Source organism: Melanerpes formicivorus, unplaced genomic scaffold, assembly GCF_026170545.1.
Source record: "Melanerpes formicivorus ecotype bairdi unplaced genomic scaffold, bMelFor1.0.p_v2 SCAF_27, whole genome shotgun sequence".
NCBI lineage: Eukaryota > Metazoa > Chordata > Aves > Piciformes > Picidae > Melanerpes > Melanerpes formicivorus.
Window position 1 is genome coordinate 10,395,236 of NW_027142379.1, and position 24,652 is coordinate 10,419,887.

Consider the following 24,652-nt stretch of genomic DNA (forward strand, 5'->3'; position numbering starts at 1 on the left):
CAGACTCCCCTTGAACTTGGACATGTTATCATGGTATCATAGTATCATTCAGGGTTGGAAGGGACCACAAGGATCATCTAGCTCCAACCCCCCTGCCATGGGCAGGGACACCCCACACTAGAGCAGGCTGCCCAGAGCCTCATCCAGCCTGGGCTTAAACACCTCCAGGGACGGGGCCTCGATGTTCATCACATCCATTTTGATAAAGAAGTGAGAACTGAGGAACAGAGTTCCACAGCACCTGGCTTTAGAAAGAGATGATACAGTCATTCCTACACAACATTTCACAGCAGTCTAAACAGTGCTAGCAGGGCACAGGGATGTTCTTCCTAATCCACTGCTTTAGAGGCATTCACATGCAGAGCGTTTGAAATACCTCCATAAGGCAGAGAAACTGTAGAAGATGCCAGCTCCCAGAGACTGACCAAGAGTCAGTGAAGAGGTCTATCTCTTGTGAGTGCTAACAGCAGCAGAAGGAAGGGAAGGCATATCACTGAGAGCAAAGCTTCTACAGGACGTATTTCAATTTGAAAGTAAAGCTTTAATTCTGCCTATCAAAAACTGCAAGCCATCATTTGCCCCAGAGGAAGGAGCTAAAGGTACAACAGAGAGCCCACACAATGCTTTGGCACTCAGGGATTCTGATAAGCAGACCTTACATTGTTATTCTTAAAAATTAAAGGCAAACAGCAGCCTCTAGTTCTGCTAAACAGAAGAGATGTTCTGGTCTTATGATGTATATTGCAAACTGCTGTATATTCCATATGCTTCTGTGGCCCCTGGGAGTTGATCTGACACAAACAGAAACTCCTGGCTGTTTGTATGTAGCCTCCAGGTTTGGTTCAAAAAAATAAACTAAAATTAGAAATACAACTAAAAATTCCCCCATAGGAAGCAGTCTGACCATTTACATTTATTTCTTTCTCTTTCCCCTGACTGTGTATATTTTGGGGTCCCCTTGTTCAAGTGAGCACAGATGCCTAATCCCATTCTGGGTTCCCCTATGGCACATTAAATACCAAGCCAAGCCAAACAGACTTGTTGATTTTAAAGCCTTTTATAGAGCTATAAAAATAACTGGAGCTATTCTTAATCTGAAATATATCAGAGCTGCACTTCCACTTGACCACAGCACAATGATCTTGAGAGCAAACACAAAAATCTATTCTCTGAACTGCCTATTATCCTGTCTCTCCTGTAACAAGCATTCTCAAATTCCCCTCAGAGGTACACAAGGGTGGTGCACAAATAACAAGCTCTTACACACAGCAGACCTTCAAGGCTTATACAACACCACATCTCCATAAAATAGAATCATAGAATCCTACTGGCAGGGAAAGAGCTCTAGGATCATCAAGTCCAACTATCAACCAACCACCACCATGCCCACTAAACCACATCCTGAAGTGCCATGTCTCCACAGGTTTTTAACACCTCCAGAGTAAAGGAAGTCCTGCACAGAAACATTTCAGACATTAGAGCCTTCTACCTAGAGAGCTTTGCAATATCATAGTAGTATCATAGTATCAGTCAGGGTTGGAAGGGACCACAAGGATCATCTAGTTCCAACCCCCCTGCCATGGGCAGAGACACCCCACACTAGAGCAGGCTGCCCAGAGCCTCCTCCAGCCTGGGCTTAAACACCTCCAGGGATGGCGCCCCAACCACCTCCCTGGACAACCCATTCCAGGGTTTCACCACTCTCATGGGGAAGAACCTCCTCCTCACATCTAGCCTGAATCTCCCCACCTCCAGCTTCATTCCATTCCCCCTAGTCCTATCACTACCTGAGATCCTGAGCAGTCCTTCCCCAGCCTTCTTGTAGCCCCCTTCAGATACTGGAAGGCCACAATGAGGTCACCTCAGAGCCTTCTCTTCTGCAGACTGAACAGCCCCAACTCCTTCAGTCTGTCCTCATAGGAGAGGTGCTCCAGCCCTCTGATCATCCTTGTGGCCCTACTCTGGACATGTTCCAGCACGTCCATATCCCTCTTGTAATAGGGGCTCCAGAACTGGACACAGTACTCCAGGTGGGGTCTCACCAGGGCTGAGTAGAGGGGGAGAATCACCTCCCTTGCCCTGCTGGCCACACTTCTCCTGATGCAGCCCAGGATCTGATTGGCTTTGTGGGGTGCAAGTGCACATTGAGAGCTCATGTTGAGCTTCTCATCCACCAGCACTCTCAAGTCTCTCTCCTCAGGGCTGTGTGTGCTTGGAAGATGGAGGGCTTCTGTTATTCTCTGACTGCTATTTGTATCCAATTTATATAACAAAGCCATAAAGGGTGTATTTGAAAAAGGAATAGAATGATTAAGCAAATATTTCACAGCAGTCATTAAAAAGCTCTGTGTTAATTGTAAAGGCTTTGGATTAGATCAAAGAGTTTTGTCTTCCCAATGATTAGAGAGAAAGGAAACAGTGAGGTAAATAACCAGGTAGCAATAATGATGCACTTTAAATCTTCCACGTGGCTGAGTTGATCTGCTACCAGCTAATGCACTGTGCTGCCTCCCCTCCCTCCCCCCCTCCACTGTAATCAGCCTTTTGTCACATACTAGCGAAATCCATTAGCTGCAACTTCCTTATTAACTTCCAAGGCTTTCCAGCTACTACAATATTTGCATATTTAACGATTCATTTGACTGGTATCAACTCTCATTTGCCAAGTGCTTGAAAGGAAAGCCAAAGCACAGTGTGTGGAAATCCTATTAAAAAGAAAAAGTAGAGACAGCTCCTTTGTTATTAAAAGCTTTATCTGAAACACACAGGGCTGGAAAAGACTTAGCACAAATCTGAGCAGCATCAACAACATTTAAAACAATCTTTTCATTTAAGAATTGTGAATACAGGGGAAAGCTTTTAACTTCAGGATTTTACTCAGCTACAAGTTCATTCATGCTCTTTAACATCTTCATTGATGATCTGGATGAGGGCATTGAGTCCATCAGCAGTAAATTTGTGGACAACACCAAGCTGGGGGCAGGAGTTGATCTGCTGGAGGGCAGAGAGGCTCTGCAGAGAGACCTCGACAGGCTGGACAGATGGGCAGAATCCAAGGGCAGGAGATTGAACACATCCAAGTGTCAGGTGCTGCACATTGGCCACAGCAACCCCATGCAGTGCTACAGGCTGGGGTCGGATTGGCTAATAGCAGCCAGGCAGAGAGGGACCTGGGGGCACGGGTTGATGGGAGGCTGAACATGAGCCTGCAGTGTGCCCAGGCAGCCACGAGGGCCACTGGCATCCTGGCCTGCATCAGGATGCAGGTACATCAGGTTGCTCAGAGCCACATCCAGACTGGCCTTAAAAACCCTCCAGGGATGACGCTTCAACCACCTCCCTGAGCAATCTGTTCCAGTGTCTCACCACCCTCATGGGGAAGAATGCCTTCCTAACGTCCAATCTCAATCTACCCATTTCTAGTTTTGTTCCATTTTTCTTCCAGACACAGCAGGGTGAAAACTGCCAGTGTGCCAAGTCAAAAGCTAAAGTCTCAGTCATTTAGAAATACAGGTACAGGTCTGTGGAAGAAACACATTCCATACAGGAGGGAAGAGCACATGAAAAGCACTGAGGCAAACCACTTGGAATCAACATATTCAGCGCAAGAATAACAAAACTCTCTCTTTTCTTAAACCAGTTCTCTTTCTCAACTTACAGTTTCTGGTTCCACCTATACCAAGAAAACTTTGCTACTGTGTACTGGTATGTGCCTTGGTTTAGTAGTCACAAGGTCTTGGGTGACAGGTTGGACTTGATGATCTTGGAGGTCTTTTTCAACCTTACTGATTCTATGATATAGAATAGAATAGAACAAACCAAGTTGGAAGAGACCTTCGAGATCATCGTGTCCAACCCATCATCCTACATCACCCAACCAACTAAACCATGCAACCAAGCACCCTGTCAAGTCTCCTCCTGGACACCTCCAGTGATGGTGACTCCACCACCTCCCCGGGCAGCCCATTCCAATGGGCAATCACTCTCTCTGTGTAAAACTTCCTCCTGACCTCCAGCCTGAACCTCCCCTGGCGCAGCCTGAGACTGTGTCCTCTTGTTCTGGTACTGGCTGCCTGGGAGAAGAAACCAACCTCTGCCTGTCTACAACCCCCCTTAAGGTGGTTGTAGACAGCAATAAGATCACCCCTGAGTCTCCTCTTCTCCAGGCTAAGCAACCCCAGCTCCCTCAGCCTCTCCTCATATGGCTTGTGTTCCAAGTCCCTCACCAACTTTGTTGTCCTTCTCTGGACATGCTCCAGCAAGTCAATATCTTACCTAAACTGAGGAGCCCAGAACTGGACACAGTACTCGAGGTGAGGCCTAACCAGTGCAGTGTACAGGGGCAGAATGACCTCCCTGCTCCTGCTGGACACACTCTTCCTGATGCAGGCCAGGATGCCATTGGCCCTCCTGGGCACACTGCAGGCTCATGTTCAGCCTACCATCAACCAGCACCGCCAGGTCCCTCTCTGCCTGGCTGCTCTCCAGCCACTCTGACCCCAGCCTGTAGCACTGCCTGGGGTTGCTGTGGCCAATGTGCAGAACCTGGCACTTGGATGTGTTCAATCTCCTGCCGTTGGACTCTGCCCATCTGTCCAGCCTGACGAGGTCTCTCTGCAGAGCCTCTCTACTCTCCAGCAGATCAACTCCTGCCCCCAGCTTGGTGTTGTCCACAAATTTACTGATGATGGACTCAATGCCCTCATCCAGATCATCAATAAAGATGTTAAAGAGGATGGGGCGCAGCACTGATCCCTGGGGTCTCCACTACCGACTGGCTGCCAGCTGGCTGTGGCACCATTCACCACCACTCCCTGGGCTCAGCCCTCCAGCCAGTTCCTAACCCATCACAGCGGTCAAAACAATTGTTGTGTGAAGTAGCTACATCAGATGAACTACAGTTTGTTGTAATAAAATTAGAATCTTCCCACACAGCTTTGCTGAAGCAGTAGCTGTTAATGTTACAGCCACTCTCACAGTACTATTTATCCCAGTTTGGTATACACTGCCATATTTGTACACAGTACATATGCTGTTTAAACATCTCCACTATAAACAGCCTGCCACTTACAAACAGTTCCAGACTAACTTCACACTTGCCCCCCTTTCCAGGGTGCTGGCTTACATACAATGCAATTAGTAAGAAAAACATAACAGAGAATGTAAACCTCTTCTGAAAGATCTGAAGTGCTTCAGCCTACTTCTCCCCTCTTCAAAAAGCCACAGTGCTCAGGAACTTGCACCATATCCATACCAGGAAATCCTCAAGCACCCAGACTTCCTAAGTGACAAAGGACTTAACATTACCCAGGTGTTAAAGTCTCTTCGTTGTATGCTGACTGATATCCATAACTTTATAAAACATGAAGATAAAACTTTGTCTTCCTTTTCTTCTACCATGAATTGTGAGGAACCATGGTCCTGACTGAAGACTACTGATAGAAAAAGAACTCTTGAACTAACAGGAGTAAAGTTGCACCACATTTAGTGGCACACAGGGGCTCTGGTAATTTGCCGTGCTGCAGCTCCTATCTGACTGACTTCTATCACAAAAGTACCCATGGGCTTAGCTGCCCAGGGCTTTCCCAACTGGCCTGTCATCCATTTTGGATCACTATGATTTTTTCCAGCTCCTGCATGGGAAAGCTCTCCAAGGGATCTCCTAATTGAGTTCACCTTACTTGGCAAGTGTTTGAATTTTACTCAGCCTGACTAATAGCATATTGTCTTGTGATTCTGCAAGAGCCCTGGGTTTTCCTAGAATCAATAAGGTTGGAAAAGACCTCAAAGATCATCAAGTCCAACCTGTCATCCAAGACCTCATGGCTACTAAACCATGGCACCAAGTGCCACTTCCAATCCCATCTTGAACACCTCCAGGGATGGTGACTCCACCACCTCCCCGGGCAACACGTTCCAATGGCTAATAACTCTCTCTGTGAAGAACCTTCTCCTCACCTCGAGCCTAAACTTCAAGAGAGACCTTCAAGATCATCGTGTCCAACCTATCAACCAATCCAACCCACCTAAACAACTAAACCATGGCACCAAGCACCCCAACAAGTCTCCTCCTGAACACTTCCAATGATGGTAACTCCACAACCTCCCCGGGCAGCCTGTTCCAATGGGCAATCACTCTCTCTGTATAGAACTTCTTCCTAACATCCAGCCTAAACCTCCCCAGGTGCAGCTTGAGACTGTGTCCTCTTGTTCAGGTGCTGCTTGCCTGGGAGAAGCGGCCAACCCCCTCCTGGCTACAACCACCCTTCAGGTAGTTGTAGACAGCAATCAGGTCTCCCCTGAGCCTCCTCTTCTCTAAGCTAAACAACCCCAGCTCCCTCAGCCTCTCCTCGTAGGGCTTTGTGCTCGAGGCCTCTCCCCAGCCTCGCTGCCCTTCTCTGGCCAGGCAGTGCTTGTACTCACTGTAACTCGCTTTGTGGAGGCACCTCATTTAAATAACAAGGAAGATTTTTTCTGGTCTGCATTTAAGCATTGTAAAAGCACCCAAGTTTCTATCATAAATAATATCATAGTACCATAAATAACATTTTGAACAACACTGTAAATATCTAAAGGTGCAAGATTACCCAGTAAGAAGATATCTTCACATCAAGATACTTACAAAAAGCAGCAGCAGAAGTGGAGTTATGACAATGCCCTGGAAGACATAAATTACAAAAGAGTCTGTTAGTCAGGGAAGCAGAATATCCATTAGCTCCTTATACCTTAGTGCATAGAAATACACAAACATCATTCAGCAAGGAATCATAGAAACACAGAAAGCACTGTCTTGGAAAGGACCTCTAGAGGTCATCTAGTCCACCTAGACTCAGTAAGCAGGGACATGCCCAATGAGATCATAGAAATTAAACAACAAGAAGTTCATCTTTGCTCTTTACTGTGTCCATTAGTTAACAGCTGCATGCTGATCATTTAGTAAACTATACTCAGCACAAAGCATCTAACTCAAACTTTCCACATTTGGCACTCAAGTCCCTCTGTATTCTAAAAGCTCTGATACACAGAAACACAGGTTATCCATTTAAAAAACCCATACTCCAGCTCTCCTCTCACTGTGCTGTATCTTAACTTGGCTCCTTAGGGGGAGACTTGTGATCAAGTCCCACGCTACCCAGTCCCAGGTCCTCTTCTGAGCAGACGCTGCCTCAACCGTGATGAATTGGGTGTCGTGGCTGTGTAATGTAAACTGATATTCCCCACGGAAAGGGCCAGAGATCTCAAAACTCATTTCACTTGATTAGCCTTCATGTCTTGCTGGTAGAAGGCAAGCCTTTCATCTAATTTAATCACACAGGACCACCTCAGCCTTCCACGTCCCCCAGGCAGGCGCAAGCAAAAAGATTTGTTGTCTCCCCTGACAAGGAACAGGTTTGAAGCTGATGACTGGACAAAACAGAGGCTTTTGAGTTTCACGAGAGAGAACCTGAAAATGAGTTGTTCAGGTTGGGAGTTAACATGACATGCATCAGTCTCATGGCTGCAAACAGCAATTCCCCATCATCCTTCCAGCTGACTTCAATATTTTATTACTGCTCGATAAAATGATTCTACCATTGAATGCATGCTAATGCGCAACGCTTGCGCAGAATTTCTCTAAGCCAAGACGATCCTCCATCCAGATGTGTCATTCAACCATTCACAGACTGTTGTTTAAAGGACAGAAGTCCAAAACTTTCTCCCACCCATCTAAAAGGATGCCTAATTGCTGTTCATTTTTGGCTCCAAGTGAAAAGCAATCAAACAGAATAGAATAAACCAGGTCGGAAGAGACCTTCAAGATCATCGCGTCCAACCTATCACCCAACACCACCCAATCAACTAAACCATGGCACCAAGCACCCCATCCAGCCTCCTCCTAAACATCTCCAATGATGGTGACTCCACCACCTCCCCAGGCAGCCCATTCCAATGGGAAATCACTCTCTGTGTAGAGCTTCTTCCTAACCTCCAGCCTAAACCTCCCCTGGCACAGCTTGAGACTGTGTCCTCTTGTTCTGGTGCTGGTTGCCTGGGAGAAGAGACCAACCCCCACCTGGCTACAACCTCCCTGCAGGGAGTTGTAGAGAGCAAGAAGGTCTCCCCTGAGCCTCCTCTTCTCCAGGCTAAGCAACCCCAGCTCCCTCAGCCTCTCCTCACAGGGCTGTGCTCCAAACCCCTCACCAACTTTGTTGCCCTCCTCTGGACACGTTCCAGCCTCTCAACATCCTTCCTAAACTGAGGGGCCCTGAACTGGACACAGGACTCAAGGTGTGGCCTAACCAGTGCAGTGTACAGGGGCAGAATGACCTCCCTGCTCCTGCTGGCCACACTCTTCCTAATGCAGGCCAGGATGCCATTGGCCCTCTTGGCCGCCTGGGCACACAGCAGGCTCATGTTCAACCTACCATCAACCAGGACCTCCAGGTACTAGTTCTGCCTGGCTGCTCTCCAGCCACTCTGACCCCAGCCTGTAGCACTGCATGGGGTTGCTGTGGCCAATGTGCAGAACCTGGCACTTGGATGTGTTAAATCTCATGCCCTTGGACTCTGCCCATCTGCCCAGCCTGTCGAGGTCCCTCTGCAGAGCCTCTCTACCCTCCAGCAGATCAACTCCTGCCCCTAGCTTGGTGTCATCAGCAAATTTACTGATGATGGACTCAATGCCCTCATCCAGATCAATAAAGATGTTAAAGAGCACAAAACACAAGAAAGCAGTTGTCCCCTGTTATTCATTTTACCTTGAGTAACACAGCTTTACTTCAGTCTTTTGGAACCTAACAGAAAGAAAAACCTTACAGGACCAGTTTTGCATTTGCTTTCTGGGTCCACAAGAAGTGGGCAGCCCATTAGGCACAGAGAGCTCCTATTGTGCTCTTAAACCAAAAAGCAACAAGTGCATGACCCAAATGACAGCAGATGAGCAGGACTGAGAAGGCAACAGTTAAGGCTGTGCAACTTGAAGGCTCTGCAGAATTCCAGAACATATTTTAAAATAAATAATACATGCCATGTTTGACTGCCCCACAGCCCAGCTATCCATAATCATTTATCTTTTTGCAAATGCCACAGCTGAGATAGATCATAAAAGACTTAAGAAAAAAAAGTAGAAGCAGCAAGAATTGCTTCAGGGAGTCACTCACTGTTTACAGGGAGGGCTAGACCAAAACGCAGATAACAGTGATGAAGAAATACAGGTCTTTGAGTGTACCAGCTGCAGAGGAAGAAAGAGAATCACAGAATCATTTAGGTATGAAAAGACCCTTAAGATCAAGTCCATCCATAATGCTAAATATAAGGACTTTTAGAAGCCTCCATATGAAATCTCCGGAAATTGCTCCATGCAGCCACTCTGACTTACTCAAGGAATGCTATTTGATTATCCCTGAGAAGGTAAACCAGGACCAACAAACAAAAAGCTTTCAAACAATCTGCTTAGAAATGATTGCTCAAATCTCCTGTCTGTGAGAGGTTAGCTGAGACCAAAAAGCAACTGTTAAAGAACACTATCACAGTATCACCAAGGTTGGAAGAGACCTCGAGGATCATCGAGTCCAAGCTGTCACCACAGACCTCATGACTAGACCATGGCACCAAGTGCCACGTCCAAACCCCTCTTGAACACCTCCAGGGACAGTGACTCCACCACCTCCCTGGGCAGCACATTCCAATGGCCAATGACTCTCTCAGTGAAGAACTCTCTCCTCACCTTGAGCCTTTGTTTTTTAAACAATCAGAAACTGAATTACAGGTTGGCACAGCTTGAGACTGTGTCCCCTTGTTCTGGTGCTGGTTGCTAGAGAGAAGAGACCAACTCCTCCCTGGCTACAGCCACCCTTCAGGTAGTTGTAGAGAGCAATGAGGTCTCCCCTGAGCCTCCTCCTCTCCAGGCTAAACAATCCCAGCTCCCTCAGCCTCTCCTCACAGGGCTTGTGCTCAAGGCCTCTCCCCAGCCTCATTGCCCTTCTCTGGACACGTTCAAGTGTCTCAATGTCCTTCCTAAACTGAGGGGCCCAGAACTGGACACAATACCCAAGGTGTGGCCTAACCAATGCAGAGTACAAGGGCACAATGACTTCCCTGCTCCAGCTGACCACACTCTGTGAGCTACACTTCTGTATCTTGCCATTTTAATTAAATATTTGTATAAATCCACTTCTGTTATCAGAAGAAAAAGAAGTATTTCTCAGAGGTCAACAATGGCAATCTTCTAAATGGCTCCCTAGCATCTCAGGACTGCAAACACAAACTTTACAACCTGGAAAACTTTCAGAGCTCTCTAAGTAGAAAAAAAAAATCAATCCTATAAAGAACAGAAGTTGAGGACAGGAGGAAACACCAAGAGCTGAACCAACACTTGCACACAGCAGCGTGAATAGAATAGACCAGACCAGACCAGGTTGGAAGAGACCTTCAAGATCATCGCATCCAACCTATCATCCAACACCACCTAATCAACTAAACCATGCAACCAAGCACCCTGTCAAGTCTCCTCCTGAATACCTCCAGTGATGGCGATTCCACCACCTCCCCAGGCAGCCCATTCCAATGGGCAATCACTCTCTCTGTGTAAAACTTCCTCCTGATCTCCAGCCTGAACCTCCCGTGGTGCAGCCTGGGACTGTGTCCTCTTGTTCTGGTGCTGGGTGCCTGGGAGAAGAGACCAACCTCTGCCTGTCTACAACCTCCCTTCCGGTAGTTGTAGACAGCAGTAAGGTCACCCCTGAGTCTCCTCTTCTCCAGGCAGCCCCAGCTTATATGATGCTTAGAACATATCTGTGTAAAGTAGATGCAACACAGTCCCTTCATCAGAATGACCAAACTCCAGCTGTTAGCAACTACCACTAAGAAGAGGCAAGGCAGACCCCTTCTTTCCCTTTCCTCACTGCCAACTACACTGCACCCAGCTCAAGTATTACCAAGTACCAGAGTATTCCCCAAGCATTCTGTAGTTTTGGGATGGTGGAACACCACTGCAGCAAGGTTACACTTTCAGACCTTTGCCTGAGCAAAGAGGAGCGTGGATGGAGTTGGAGAAGATAGACCAAAAACGTTCTGTACTCCCTGTGAGCATTAAGGGTAGGGAGGAAGGAGCACACTGCCAGCTGGTGAGTACAGCCAGCTCCTCTCTAAATCTGATGGAACTCATTGATTCAGCACCATTGGACATCTCTTATGTGCTTCAGTACACCTCACAGTGCTTTCACACATCAAAAAAAATGCAAAAGTAAAATAAAAACCAAAACCCAAATAACAAACAAAAAAACCCCACAAACCAACCTTCCCCTTTATCTTGTTGATAAATAAAGATGGTGTCCTTCATCATTGTGAGGAGGTTCTTCACCATGAGAGTGGTGAAGCCCTGGAATGGGTTGTCCAGGGAGGTGATTGGGGTGCCATCCCTGGAGGTGTTTAAGCCCAGGCTGGATGAGGCTCTGGGCAGCCTGCTCTAGTGTGGGGTGTCCCTGCCCGTGGCAGGGGGGTTGGAATTAGATGATCCTTGTGGTCCCTTCCAACCTGACTATGATCTTTAGAACAGGATCTGTGGCTTGGTACATACTTGCTTTAGAAGCTTGGAGATATTAATCAGCAGGGCAACAGCCACTGCTAATTCAAAGTATGTCACAAAAGGAAACATCCCCTCTGTGACAGTGACACTGCTCCATAATTCTGTAAGCAAAGAGGAAGAAAATCCTGCTACACACCATAAATAGATTCCTGACTGAGCTTGGTGAAAAATCTGGCATTCAAAAGGTCAATTCTAGCAATCCTTTACAAAATTTTGCTATTAAACCTGGCAATCTTAATAATCAAAAGCAAGTTTCCTGCTGCCTCACCACAGAAAGGATTTAGGAGACTGAATCTTCCCATTTACAACACACCCAGAATTCCCTGGGAAGCCAGACAATTACCTGACAGGACAGACAAGTTCATATTAAAAAATAGATGCTGCTGCTGAATCAGAGTAATCTGATGTTAATGTTTTAGTTTGATATGGAGCACTGCTTCGAAAAGCCACAGGGATTACATGAAAACCAAAGGGTTATTTTGAGTCAGTGGAGCTGTGGTGACTGTGATGGTTTGCAGGGGCAAGCAAGGCAAGATTTGTCAGGGAAAGGAACCTTCTTCAATTTCATCAGCTGGTCTAGTGACAAACACCAAACAATTTGTGAGGGCACTTAAAGCCATTTCTATGTCACCTGGAAACACTGCTGCGCTTTTCTGTGCAAAAGCCTTTCTATTCAGGTTTCCCTTCCATGTCTGAAAAAGGATTTACATGACTATGGTTTATTTAACAAAAGGTATTTCCTTCCCCTGCACCCACAGCCTCGCTTCAATACATCACCAAAAAACTGCTCCTCAATATCATAGTATCATAGTATCAGTCAGGGTTGGAAGGGACCACAAGGATCATCTAGTTCCAACCCCCCTGCCATGGGCAGGGACACCCCACACTAGAGCAGGCTGGCCACAGCCTCATCCAGCCTGGGCTTAAACACCTCCAGGGATGGGGCCTCAACCACCTCCCTGGACAACCCATTCCAGGGCTTCACCACTCTCATGGGGAAGAACTTCCTCCTCACCTCCAGCCTGAATCTCCCCACCTCCAGCTTCATTCCATTCCCCCTAGTCCTATCACTACCTGACATCCTGAGCAGTCCCTCCCCAGCCTTCCTGTAGGCCCCCTTCAGATACTGGAAGACCTCCGAGCCTTCTCTTCTGCAGACTGAACAGCCCCAGCTCCTTCAGTCTGTCCTCGTAGGAGAGGTGCTCCAGCCCTCTGATCATCCTCGTGGCCCTTCTCTGGACACCTTCCAGCACATCCATATCCCTCTTTTAATATGGGCTCCAGAACTGGAGGCAGTACTCCAGGTGGGGTCTCACCAGTATCACAGTATCACTAAGGTTGGAAGAGAACTCAAAGATCATCGAGTCCAACCCGAATATGCTCATAAGCATTCTGTGATGCACCTCAACTCATACCCACTAATCTATAAAGCACACTGAGTATGAAGCCTAAGGACAAAAAATACAGAGGACAACTTAGGTGCTGAAGGCAAAATCAAAATTTGATTCACTTGAAATAAAGAAAAGGTGGAAGAAGAGCACTACTCTTCCCAGTCCAGCTCATGCACAGAGCTGGAGGCTTCACAGTGACAGTGTGGCTGCTTTCTAAGACTGTGACAGGCTGAACAGCACAAAAGAAGCTAAAAATTAATATAAAGACTACTGTTTCTAAGTCCATTGGACACTAACACCATCAGAGAGGAAAAGGTAACTAAATTTGACCAGGCTTTTTTCCCTGCCTTGCTTTCCAGGCAAGTGCTGTCAAATAGTGTATGGAGATAAACAGATTGTAGATTAGCACTTCCAGCAGAAGCTGAGCATCTGCCCTTGAGAATGCAAGGTCATTACACAATTTTAGCATCTTCAAAGATCGGGTGGAGTGTTAAGCTTTCCAACTGCTGCCCACAATGGAGTCGAAGTTGTAAAGTGACTGCCCTTTGCTATCAGCAGGAAAACTTTCAAGAAATCCATTTACACCTCTGATGTGAAAGACTGACTGAATATATTTCAATGATTTTAGTGGAAAGGGAAGGGAAAAAAAAAACAAACCAAACAACTCAGCCTGACCTAAGCCACCGATACAGCACAGGAGTCTGGATAGTCAGATGCCTGTAAAGACATTTCTTTTTTACAGTAAAGATCATGAAACAGGTCTTAATCAGGAGAGTTTAAATACAGGTTTGTGTCTGCAAGCATGTGCATAAATGCACTTTAACAGCAAGGACTGACTTGGAGATCCATTTAATTGCAATGTGCCTTGTATAGATAAAGATGTTCAGAGGTTTTCTATAGGCTACACCCAGTAGAGCGCTGCTGAAGAGCAGATATTAAAAGGTGTTCATTCTCCAAAGTGTGGATAATCAATACATGTAACTGGCTGCCAGATCAGACAGCAAAAGGAAGTAACGATGGATTTGAAGCTCTGATGGCAAATCATTAAGAAAGAAATTATGCAAATAGTGAGAGGAAGGTGGGCACAGATCCAGAGGGACACATGGTAGGAGAGGGGCAAGAATTATTGTAATGAGGCATGAAATACATGTGAACTTTCCTTCCTTTCCTTTACCCACAGATCTCCCATGCAATTTTTCTTCATTCTTACAGGTCACCAGTATGACATGCAGGTGGCAATTAGGAGTGGAAGAAACCTTAACCAAAGTCACATCAGATTTGTCTTAAGTAGTGGTGCTACAAACTGCAACAACAAGAAAAGGGGGTGGGGTGTAGTCCAGGTTCTGAACAAATGTGTATTTTCTGAAACCAGTTATCTAGAATACAATAAACCAGATTGGAAGAGACCTTCAAGACCACTGAGTCCAACCCATCATCCAACACCACCTAATCAACTAAACCATGGCACCAACCACCCTATCAAGTCTCCTCCTAAACACCTCCAGTGATGGCGACTCCACCACCTCCCTAGGCAGCCCATTCCACTGGGCAATCACTCTCCCTATGAAGAACTTCTTAACATCCAGTCTAAACCTCCCTGGCACAGCTTGAGACTGTGTCCTCTTGTTCTGGTGCTGGGTGTCTGGGAGAAGAGACCAACCCCCACTTGTCTACAACCTCCCTTCAGGTAGTTGGAGACAGCAATCAGGTCTCCCCTGAGCCTCCTTATCTCCAGGCTAAGCAGCCCCAGCTCATAGGGCTTGTGCCCCAGACCCCTCCCCAGCTTTGCTGCCCTTCTCTGGCCACCTTCGAGCAACTCAACATCTTCCCTAAACTGAGGGGCCCAAAACTGGACACTTGTGCTTAAAGCTACAGATGTTCTTGAATGCTTCATCAGAGCCTGATGCAAAAGAGACAAAATTGTAAGCACCATTATATGATATAAATGGAATAAAAAGTAGTAGGAAGTTAACTGGGTACCATTTCCACTACCATTGATAGGAAAAAGTTTAAAAATAGTATCATAGTATCATAGTATCATAGTATCAGTCAGGGTTGGAAGGGACCACAAGGATCATCTAGTTCCAACCCCCCTGCCATGGGCAGGGACATCCCACACTAGAGCAGGCTGGCCAGAGCCTCAAAAAAAAAACCCGCCACAAACTCTGAGCAGTTTCATCAGAAGACAAGCATGAGTGGAAACTGAAATTCAGCCTTCACCTGTGTGCAGCAATACTTCTCACAGGGTTTTATTTTGAGTCATTGGCACCTTTTGGAAAACAAAGAGCAACCAAACCCCCAGCCTGCACTCCTTCCCCCCCAAAAAAAAAATTATCTGCAGTAGTTCTGATTCCAGCATGAGAGACTTCACTTCGAGACATTTCTTACTCCTCTTACCTCCTATGTCTTTTGTTTCATTACTATGTGCTTGAGTGTTTAAAATTGGGGGGTTTTTGCTTTGGTTTTGACAAACTTGCAGATGACTTCACCATGCTTTACATTTCAGAAAGAGAACCCTACCTCTAGCAAGTCTGTCTAGGTCTGAATCAGGCAGCTAGCACCAAGGGGGCCTACAAGAAAGCTGGGGAGGGGCTTTTTAGGGTGTCAGGTAATAGGTAGGACTAGGGGGAATGGGAAAAAAAAGTAGAAATGGGTAGATTCAGATTGGATGTTAGGAAGAAGTTCTTCACCATGAGGCTAGTGAAACACTGGAACAGGTTGTCCAGGGAGGTGGTGGAAGCCTCATCCCTGGAGGTTAAGTCCAGGCTGGATGTGGCTCTGAGCAACCTGATCTAGTGTGAGGTGTCCCTGCCCATGACAGGGAGGCTGGAACTAGATGATCCTTGATGTCCCTTCCAACCCTAACAATTCTATAATTCTAAGATATATGTAAACAAATGTTCTACAACAATCTAGAACTATCACAAAAGAAATAAAGCAAGCTCTCCTAAAGGGCAAAAAGTGCCTTCAAGAACATGATAGAGACTGTACAGGCCAACCTCCCAATCTACAAGACTTCAACCTCCCGTTACCTTTCAGACTGGTCACAGCTCCACAATTTCTGTGCACAATCTTGCTCATTGGTTGCTCAACCACATTATTCATTCTCTTGAATAAACTAATTTAAAGCACAGACCCATGCCAAACTGCTTTGGAGTAATCTTAATTGGATGTATAAATGACTCCTACTGCTGAAAGAGCTTTCACATACCTGGCTAACCAGCCAAAATCCTTAGAAATCAGTTGCCCTCTTTGGAACTAAGCAGAAGCTCTTGACAGACACAAGATAACAAAAATAAAACTCCCTCCACTGAATATTCTTACTTGGTTCCAAATCAGAAGAGGGGGAAAAAAACCAACACCACACACACTGGCCTGCCAGTATCTGAAGGGGGCCTACAGGAAGGCTGGGGAAGGACTTCTCAGGATCTCAGGTAGTGATAGGACTAGGGGGAATGGAATGAAGCTGGAGGTGGGGAGATTGAGGCTAGATGTGAGGAGGAGGTTCTTCACCATGAGAGTGGTGAAACCCTGGAATAGGTTGTCCAGGGAGGTGGTCGAGGCCCCGTCCCTGGGGGTGTTTAAGAGCAGGCTGGATGAGGCTCTGGGCAGCCTGATCTAGTGTAGGGTGTCCCTGCCCATGGCAGGGGGGTTGGAACTGGATGATCCTTGTGGTCCCTTCCAACCCTGAATGAAACTATGAAAAACCCCATCAAACAAACAAAAAAAAACCATCAAACCACTAAAAAGTCAGGTTGGGATTAGGCAAGTTCTTGTGAAACCATCAGCATATGCTGAATAAAGAGGGGACATAAAAGAAAAGGGCATTAAAAAAGGACATAAAAGGCTAACAAGGTTGCATAGCTAACTGTGAATTTTGCATATGTCAGTTTTCAAGTACTAAGCCATTTCAGCATGATGCTTTCTAGTCTGTAACTGAAATGACTTGGAAAACATTGCAGTGATTAGTATTTGTAGCAAGGGGCTGCAGGAGCCTATTTGCAGCCTTTTCAGTAAGGTTGAGGGATCAGGTTCCAGTATGGGATTGAGAAGTAATCCAAGAGTATGAAAAGAATACTACAGAAAGGTAATATTCCACAGAAGCCTCATTTGCCTGGCTTCCCAGCAGAGGGCATCTTCCACACACCAGAAATCCTCTGACACAGCAACAGAACAGTTAAGAACACGACAGTAAGGGCCCTAAAGTTTTAAAGTAATTGTAAGGACTTGTTGAGGTTTCACAGGTAACACTGGAATAATATCTGGAATGATGCCCAAACACAACAAAAGCCTCAGAGCTGGGAATGAGCACTTTCATCAGACATCCTGAAACCTCATAATCTACATTAGCAGTATTTTAAGAAAAAATAAATGACAATTTAGTTAGATGGGAACTGTCTGCCAGAGTGTGGAATATCCTGCAATAGGTGGGGGGGGACCCTCCTGCCTCTGGCCATGCAACCTCCTGCTACTGCAGCAGCTCCACAGTGCTGTGTGTGACCAAAAGAGATTTTGGTGGACATTTGCTCATGTATCTGGGATGGGATCAAGCCAGATTCCCCACTCAAACTTGTAACTCCTTCCTGCATCTTTTTGTTGTCTCTTTCTCATGCAACACATCAAGTCTTGTTCACCTCTTCACGGCATCTCTCTGTTGTGCAACATGTTCAAGCCTTGTTAACATCTTCAGGGTAGTTCAGTGATACTGCTGAGCCTATAGCTCCAATTAGAAAAATAGAATAGAATAAAAACCAGGTTGAAAGAGACCTTCAAGATCATGGCATCCAACCCATCAACCAATCCAACCCACCCAAACAACTAAACCATGGCACCAAGCACCCCATCAAGTCTCCTCCTGAACACCTCCAATGATGGTGACTCCACCACCTCCCTGGGCAGCCCATTCCAATGGGCAATCACTCTCTCTATGAAGAATTTCTTCCTAATATCCAGCCTAAACCTCTCCTGGCACAGCTTGAGACTGTGCCCTCTTGTTCTGGTGCTGGGTGCCTGGGAGAAGAGACCAACCTCCACCTGCCTATAACCTCCCTTCAGGTAGTTGTAGACAGCAATAAGGTCTCCTCTGAGCCTCCTCTTCTCCAGGCTAAGCAACCCCAGCTCCCTCAGCCTCTCCTCGTAGGGCTTGTGCTCGAGGCCTCTCCCCAGCCTCATTGCCCTTCTCTGGACACATTCAAGAGTCTCAATGTCCTTCTTAAACTGAGGGGCCCAGAACTGGACACAGGACTCAAGGTGTAGCCTAAGCAGTGCTGATAGAGGGGGAGAACGACCTTCCTGCCCCTGCTGGCCACACTGTTCCTGATCCAGGCCAGGATACCATTAGCCTTCTTGGCCACCTGGGCACATAGCTGGCTCACGTTCAGCCTTCTAACTCTATTTTCCTGCAGAAGAAAGTCACAAAGGATCTACATTTCTCCTGTATTTAGATCTCTATCGAGTAATCAGCAAATTCTAATTTTAATTAGGAAGAAGACACTACCAGCAATACGTGCCAGCACCTCTGCTATCGCACAGCCAGCTGGCAATAGGAAAGGATGGCACACTAGATGGTGCTGTGGGACCTTCCAGAGAAAAGAACCTCCTAAACCAGAAGTTGTGGTACCGTTAAAATAGCCATAGAGTCGATTCTGTATTTTGAAATACATTAAAGAGTACTGAGTCACAGCATGAGAAACCAGAACCACAGAAACCAAGGGCTACGCTAAGCAAACGCTCTGCTTTGACTGACTGTGCTTTTTGGAATAACCAAGTGCCCCTCTTCCACTGGGATGGATTCTCACTGCTCCTTCCCAAAAGAAGAGAGAGCAGGTTTTATGTTCTACAACAGCATTACTTTGAAGGGCTCCACATGTGAAACAGAATTAAACCAGTGATGTCTGAAGTCAGAGATCTGACGCAGCAAGGTCCCTACACGCCTTTTCTGCCCATCCTTGTGAGCTGGGCTCTAGCACTCAGTATTTTATGCTGTTAAATGCTTAGAAAGTATCATAATACAATAAGCTTTGAACTAGCTGAACTGCAAATTAACTTCTCCTGCTTTGATAATCAGCTGTGTGAAAGAAAATAGAAGCATAAGGGGAAAACTGCAGAAACCTGAGAGAAGAGCTATGACAAATGCTACAGAAATGAGCAGTTATCAAAAGTGATTCTGCTTATTTCTTTTTATAGCTCTCCTTGTAACTGAAAATTGTTTAAGTGGAACAGTTTCTGTATAAACACACCATCAATATAAGAACATTTTGCTAACATGAGCACTGTGTTTAAAACCAACTCCTACCTCCCTCATTTTTCTTCCAAGCCAAGAACCTCAGACAGTGCAAATGTAAGCAAGCACTCTTTGACACATGGATGAAAATAACAACTTCCTATAACAGGCAGGAGTATTGTGCCAATAAAAACCTGCAAGGATTCATTGTGAATCAGTAGTAGCAAGACAATCCTAGCATTGCAAAGGGCTCTTGGTGACCTGCTACTCAGAAATACCACTGAAAACCCATCACTACAGTGCTGGCATGATTCCCATGCTCACCCAAATTGTGGGTTTGGTCTGTGGTATCCGTGAAATGAGAAACTATGATGCCCCCAGTTAAACCAACAGCATAGTTTGGCTCTAATTATTGTTATGGGTAAATTAGCTTACATAGGTTTGGTAAGGAAAAGGTCTCTTCAGCCAAGGTGCTCACTACATTCAAAGGTAAGAAATACCCTCCCAGTCCCCTGGGATAAAGGATGCTCAGGACCCTTCAGGATCATTTCCAAGTCTCCTTAAAGTTAAGCTGTTAATAATTAGTTCAAGAGTGAGCTTGCTAATATCTTCTTCCCCCCCCCCCCCCCCCAAGACTAAATGCCCTGAAATGTTGTACTAAAATGAATCACTAAGCTTGTTCAACCTGTTTGCACTATTACTCCCAGGCAGGATTTCCTTGCAGAATTGAGGACTTCAAGGCCAAACCCACCCAAAATGCAGACACACACACACACACACGTGTGTGCGCAGGCGCCTGCACGACCCTCCCCCAGAGCCAGCCCCCAGTATGGTAATCCATATTGCCTGTGTTGTGTGCTGCCTGCCTGGCCCCAAGTCATCAATAATGAATAGAAATGTACAGCTACAGCAGTAGCCTGTGTCATGGGCTTGTCAGGGATTTTTGAAAAGGAACAAAACCACAGGTTTGCCATTTGCTTGCCACCTCTTCTGCAAACACAGGACGGGCAAAACAAAGGGGCATTTAACAAGGGGTAATGGCATTAACCCTTTTCATACTAATTGGCCATTCCCTCCACCAGACAGAAAATCATTTGCTTGTAATGCAACCAGTCTGGGAATTCAACAGCAATCTTGGTTCTGAGCACAGGGAGGGAAGCTTGTTTCTATTTTAAGATAATGAGTATGTGCTCAAGAGGAGTCAAATACCATAGTTTAAACAGAGGGAGGAAACCCCCCCAAACAGGTTTGTTTTCCCAGGAATCCAGTAAGTCCAGTCTCAAAATTGTCATTGAGGAAGAAACTTAATGCCTGCAAATACACATGCAGGCAGTCAATAAAAGCAAGAGCATCATTAAATAATAGGCAGACCATAATAAATGAGTTAATGTTTACATAAAAGAGGTGTTTCGTGGATATGTTCTTCCTTTTCAGCCTTCCCAAATACATTTCTACAGACATTAGGGCTGCAGTCCTGCAGCTGTGATTATCTCACATCTTACAAACAGAACACACCAGCTGGTATTCTACCAGTCCACCCCACCCCTGGGGAGGGTGGGTGGCAGACTACAGAATGTCAACAGGACACACACAAGCTAAACTGACTGAAAACCCAGCTGTAAACCCAAATCTTTCTTGCTTACTACATCTGCACAAATTCCTGAGTGAGCCTTGCATTAATAAATGTTATTAATAGAAACGTTTGCTCCACAATATCTTCTGTAGTAGATGAGTAAATATTCTCCACTTTGGAAGATGTAACTGAAGATGCAGCCTTGTCTTCTAAAAGCTGCAACTAGATGATCAGAATGAGAAATGAAACTGTCTAAGCACATACTTCCAACCGGGCATCCAGAGCAAGACATCTCAATTCAAGTGGCCAGGCCATCTTTTCTAGGAGGCAGCAGCAAACAGACACATGGCTCCAACACAACTGAGGAAAAAATCTTCACAAAGCAGCAATCAATAATACAATTCAAGCAGCCTACTCTGTGTTCTGACCTAATGTTATCTTGTGATAACTGTTTTTAATGCTTGGAATGGGATAGGACAGGATAGTATTCATCTGAAATGAACTGTGCATAAATCTTTGAATGCTCATGGGTTGAATATGTTATTAAATGACTAAGGAGAAAAGGACCATAAACCACCTTTCTGTGGCAGACAATAGAATAACTGCCTCAAAAATTACAAGCACATGCTGCTAGAGCCTGCTGTTTAAAAAGAAGCCCAATAAGAATTGTGATTATTTCATTAAATTAAGATCATTTACCTGCTTAATTCTGTTTCAAGAGTTACCATATTATTTCATAGCAGTAAAGGTGTTTCTTATTTCCAGCTCCAAATATACTTTAGCATAACTGGACCAAGCATTATTTATTTCACCCAATTCTATAATCAGTAAAACCTGCTGCTTTCCTCCTGCTGACATGGTTCTAGGGGTTTGCAAGTGCTCAGCCACTTCTGTTCTGCACATTGGCCACAACAACTCCATGCAGTGCTACAGGCTGGCGTCAGAGTGGTTGGAGAGCAGCCAGGCAGAGAAGGAACTGGGGGTGCTGGTTGATGGTAGGCTGAACATGAGCCAGCAGTGTGCCCAGGCAGCCAGGGGGGCCAATGGCATCCTGGCCTGCATCAGGAACAGTGTGGCCAGCAGGAGCAGGGAGGTCATTCTGCCCCTGCACACTGCACTGCTTAGGCCACACCTCAAGTCCTGTGTCCAGTTCTGGGCTCTTCAGTTTAGGAAGGATGTTGACTTGCTGGAACAAGTCCAGAGAAGGGCAACAAAGTTGGTGAGGGGCTTGGAACACAGCCCTGTGAAGAGAGGCTGAGGGTGCTGGGGTTGCTTAGCCTGGAGAAGACTCAGGGGTGACCTTATTGCTCTCTACAACTACCTGAAGGGAGGTTGTAGACAGGCAGAGGTTGGTCTCTTCTCCTAGGCAACCAGCACCAGAACAAGAGGACACAGTCTCAGGCTGTGCCAGAGGAGGTTCAGGCTGGAGGTCAGGAGGAAGTTCTACACAGAGAGAGTGATTGCCCATTGGAATGTGCTGCCCAAGGAGGTGGTGGAGTCACCATCACTGGAGGTGCTCAGAAGGAGACTTGATGGGGTGCTTGGTTGCATGGTTTAGTTGATTAGGTGGTGTTGGATGATAGGTTGGACGTGATGATCTTGGAGGTCTCTTCCAGCCTGGTCTATTCTATTCTATTCTGTTCTAGGAACTGTCCAAACTCAGGGTTGAGAGTGTGAAACTCCTGTGCTGCTTTGGTTAGCCCCACGGAACAGACACTCTGCTTAATACACATTCTCATGTGCTCAGTATGCACATCAACAGCAAGATGCAGAGGTTTGCTCATATGGAGCAGAATGAACCAACCCTCCTGTTCTTGTTATCAATGCCATACCAGTCTTGGAATAACTTGTGATTTATTTATTCTTTTTAACCATCTGCTTCAAAGATGTTCCTCTTTTGGAAGTTATTCACTAGATACAAATGTAGATCTCACATTCAAGACAAAAGACTGGTGCATTTGTTCAACTGCACGCTATCTCTCAACTCACAGATGACCCACTGGGCCAAGGTACTGCTTAAAGCAGCCTGTCCCTCAGCACAGCAGCCTAAATCTCTCCTTCCACCTGCTGAAGAAACTGACAGCCGCTTTGAAGCACGCAGGAAACTGGTTGAATCTACAGTGCTGTCACATCAAAAGAGCTCTGTCTACACTGATTTTGAGCTGGCAGGTCCAAGGAAAATTCACCTCCCTGAAACTCACCTCCACAAGCTCATACTGCCTGACTCACATATACCATCTGCCCTTGCAAGGAGACAGGAGTGATTCTGAGAAAGGCCCTCAGGCTGCACAGCACTGCCCACATGACCTGAGCACAGCGAGAAGCAGAGTACTGCTGTGAACTAGAAGAGGGAATCAAGCACCAAAGCCCACATCCACTATGGCCAGCTTTTTGCAGAGCATCCTCTGAAAGAGGGTGTAATTTTCCTGACAAGCAAGTCTGCTTCTTAGCAGCTGTAAGAAGAAACTACTTTGTACACAGCGATTGTAACAGGTTCCTATCATATTCTTCATGTGGTAAAGTGACAAATGCTGACACAACCTGAATTAGGGCCTCCCCCCATCTTACTCCTACAAATACAGGAGTCAATTACAGAATCATTAAGATTGGAAAAGACCTCTAAGATTATCAAGTCCAACCATCAATCCAAGACCACCATGCCCACACTAAACCATTTCCCAAAGTGCCAAGACTAGAGTTTCTTGGACATCTCCAGTGACGGTGACTCCACCACCTCTCTGCAGCCTGTTCCAATGCCTCAGCACTCTTTCAGCAAAGAAGTTGTTCTTCATATAAAATCTAAAACCTTCCCTGGCACAACTTGAAGTCATTTCCTCTTGTCCTATTGCTTGTTAGTTGAGAGGAGAGAGACCAACATCCACCTCAGTACAACTTCCTTTTAATCAGTTGTAGAGGTATAGGTATAAATAATAAATAGGTACAAACTGAGGATTTGGTCCTCAGGTTGCAACAGGGGAGGTTTAAGTTGGGTATCAGAAGAAGCTTCTTCCTTTGAAAGGGTTCTCAAATACTGAAACAAGCTTCCCAAAGAGGTGGTTAAATCCCCACCCCTGGAGGTGTTTCAAAGATGTGGTGCTGAGGGACATGGTTTAGCACCAGCCTTGTTAGGGAGTGGTTGGACTGAGCAATATTAAAGGTCTTTTCCAACTGAAATGATTCTACGTGTCTATGGCACAGTTTACTTGAGAATGGGAATGTCAATGCACTCTGGGCATAGTGGAGCAGGTAAGTTGTAGAAAGGCACAAATCAAGGCAGAGGAAGCCTAAAGATTAAACAAAAAAAAGGAAAAAGGGGAAAAAAAAAGAGAGAGAAAAGAGAAGGGCAACAAACAGAACTTGGCTTTGTACTTCAGTTTCCTGTATGGGTTACAATGCTCAAACTTGCTGTCAGAAGGAGCCTGCTTTTCCCCTGTCTGATATGAATACTGGGTTTGCATTTAAATCATCTGCCCTGAAATGTGGATCTTTGATTCAGCAACATAACAGAGTATTTCCAGAGGGGGAAAATTGTTTCTGAAAACAAAACAGCCTTAGTCTAGCAGAGACTGCCTAGGCAGGGAGTGGAGCTGGCATGTGAGATTGGAACCAAATAAAGAGAGAATATTTCCCTAAACCCCCACCCTGGCAAGAAAAGCTTTTTGTGATTTGAGCTCCCAAGACCTCAGATGCCAGCACAAAAGGTAAAACAAGGGAACAAGTAAGAGATGTTACCCAATGTTTCTGTCTTCCCCCTTTCAGGGCAAGAGTCTTTAGTCTGCCCTCAGGGAATACCAGCTCCTTTCTGGCTCCTCCCCAGGCTGTGCCCCAGCTTTTCCCAAAGAATCACTGTGAGTTTGGAAGTTCACAGTACAGGATTAGATTATTTATGTACTTATAAA

General features: G+C 45.9%; 1 protein-coding gene across 2 annotated transcripts in view; it reads right to left on the reverse strand.

Moving 5' to 3' along the window:
* Window positions 1–24,652, reverse strand: part of SLC10A7 (solute carrier family 10 member 7) — a 169,052-nt gene that overhangs the window by 46,974 nt on the left and 97,426 nt on the right. For both annotated transcript variants that reach the window (XM_068154085.1, XM_068154084.1), the window contains exon 6: window positions 6,623–6,658. In XM_068154085.1, the coding sequence (XP_068010186.1) occupies window positions 6,623–6,658 (36 nt within the window). The remainder of the gene's footprint in view (window positions 1–6,622; window positions 6,659–24,652) is intronic.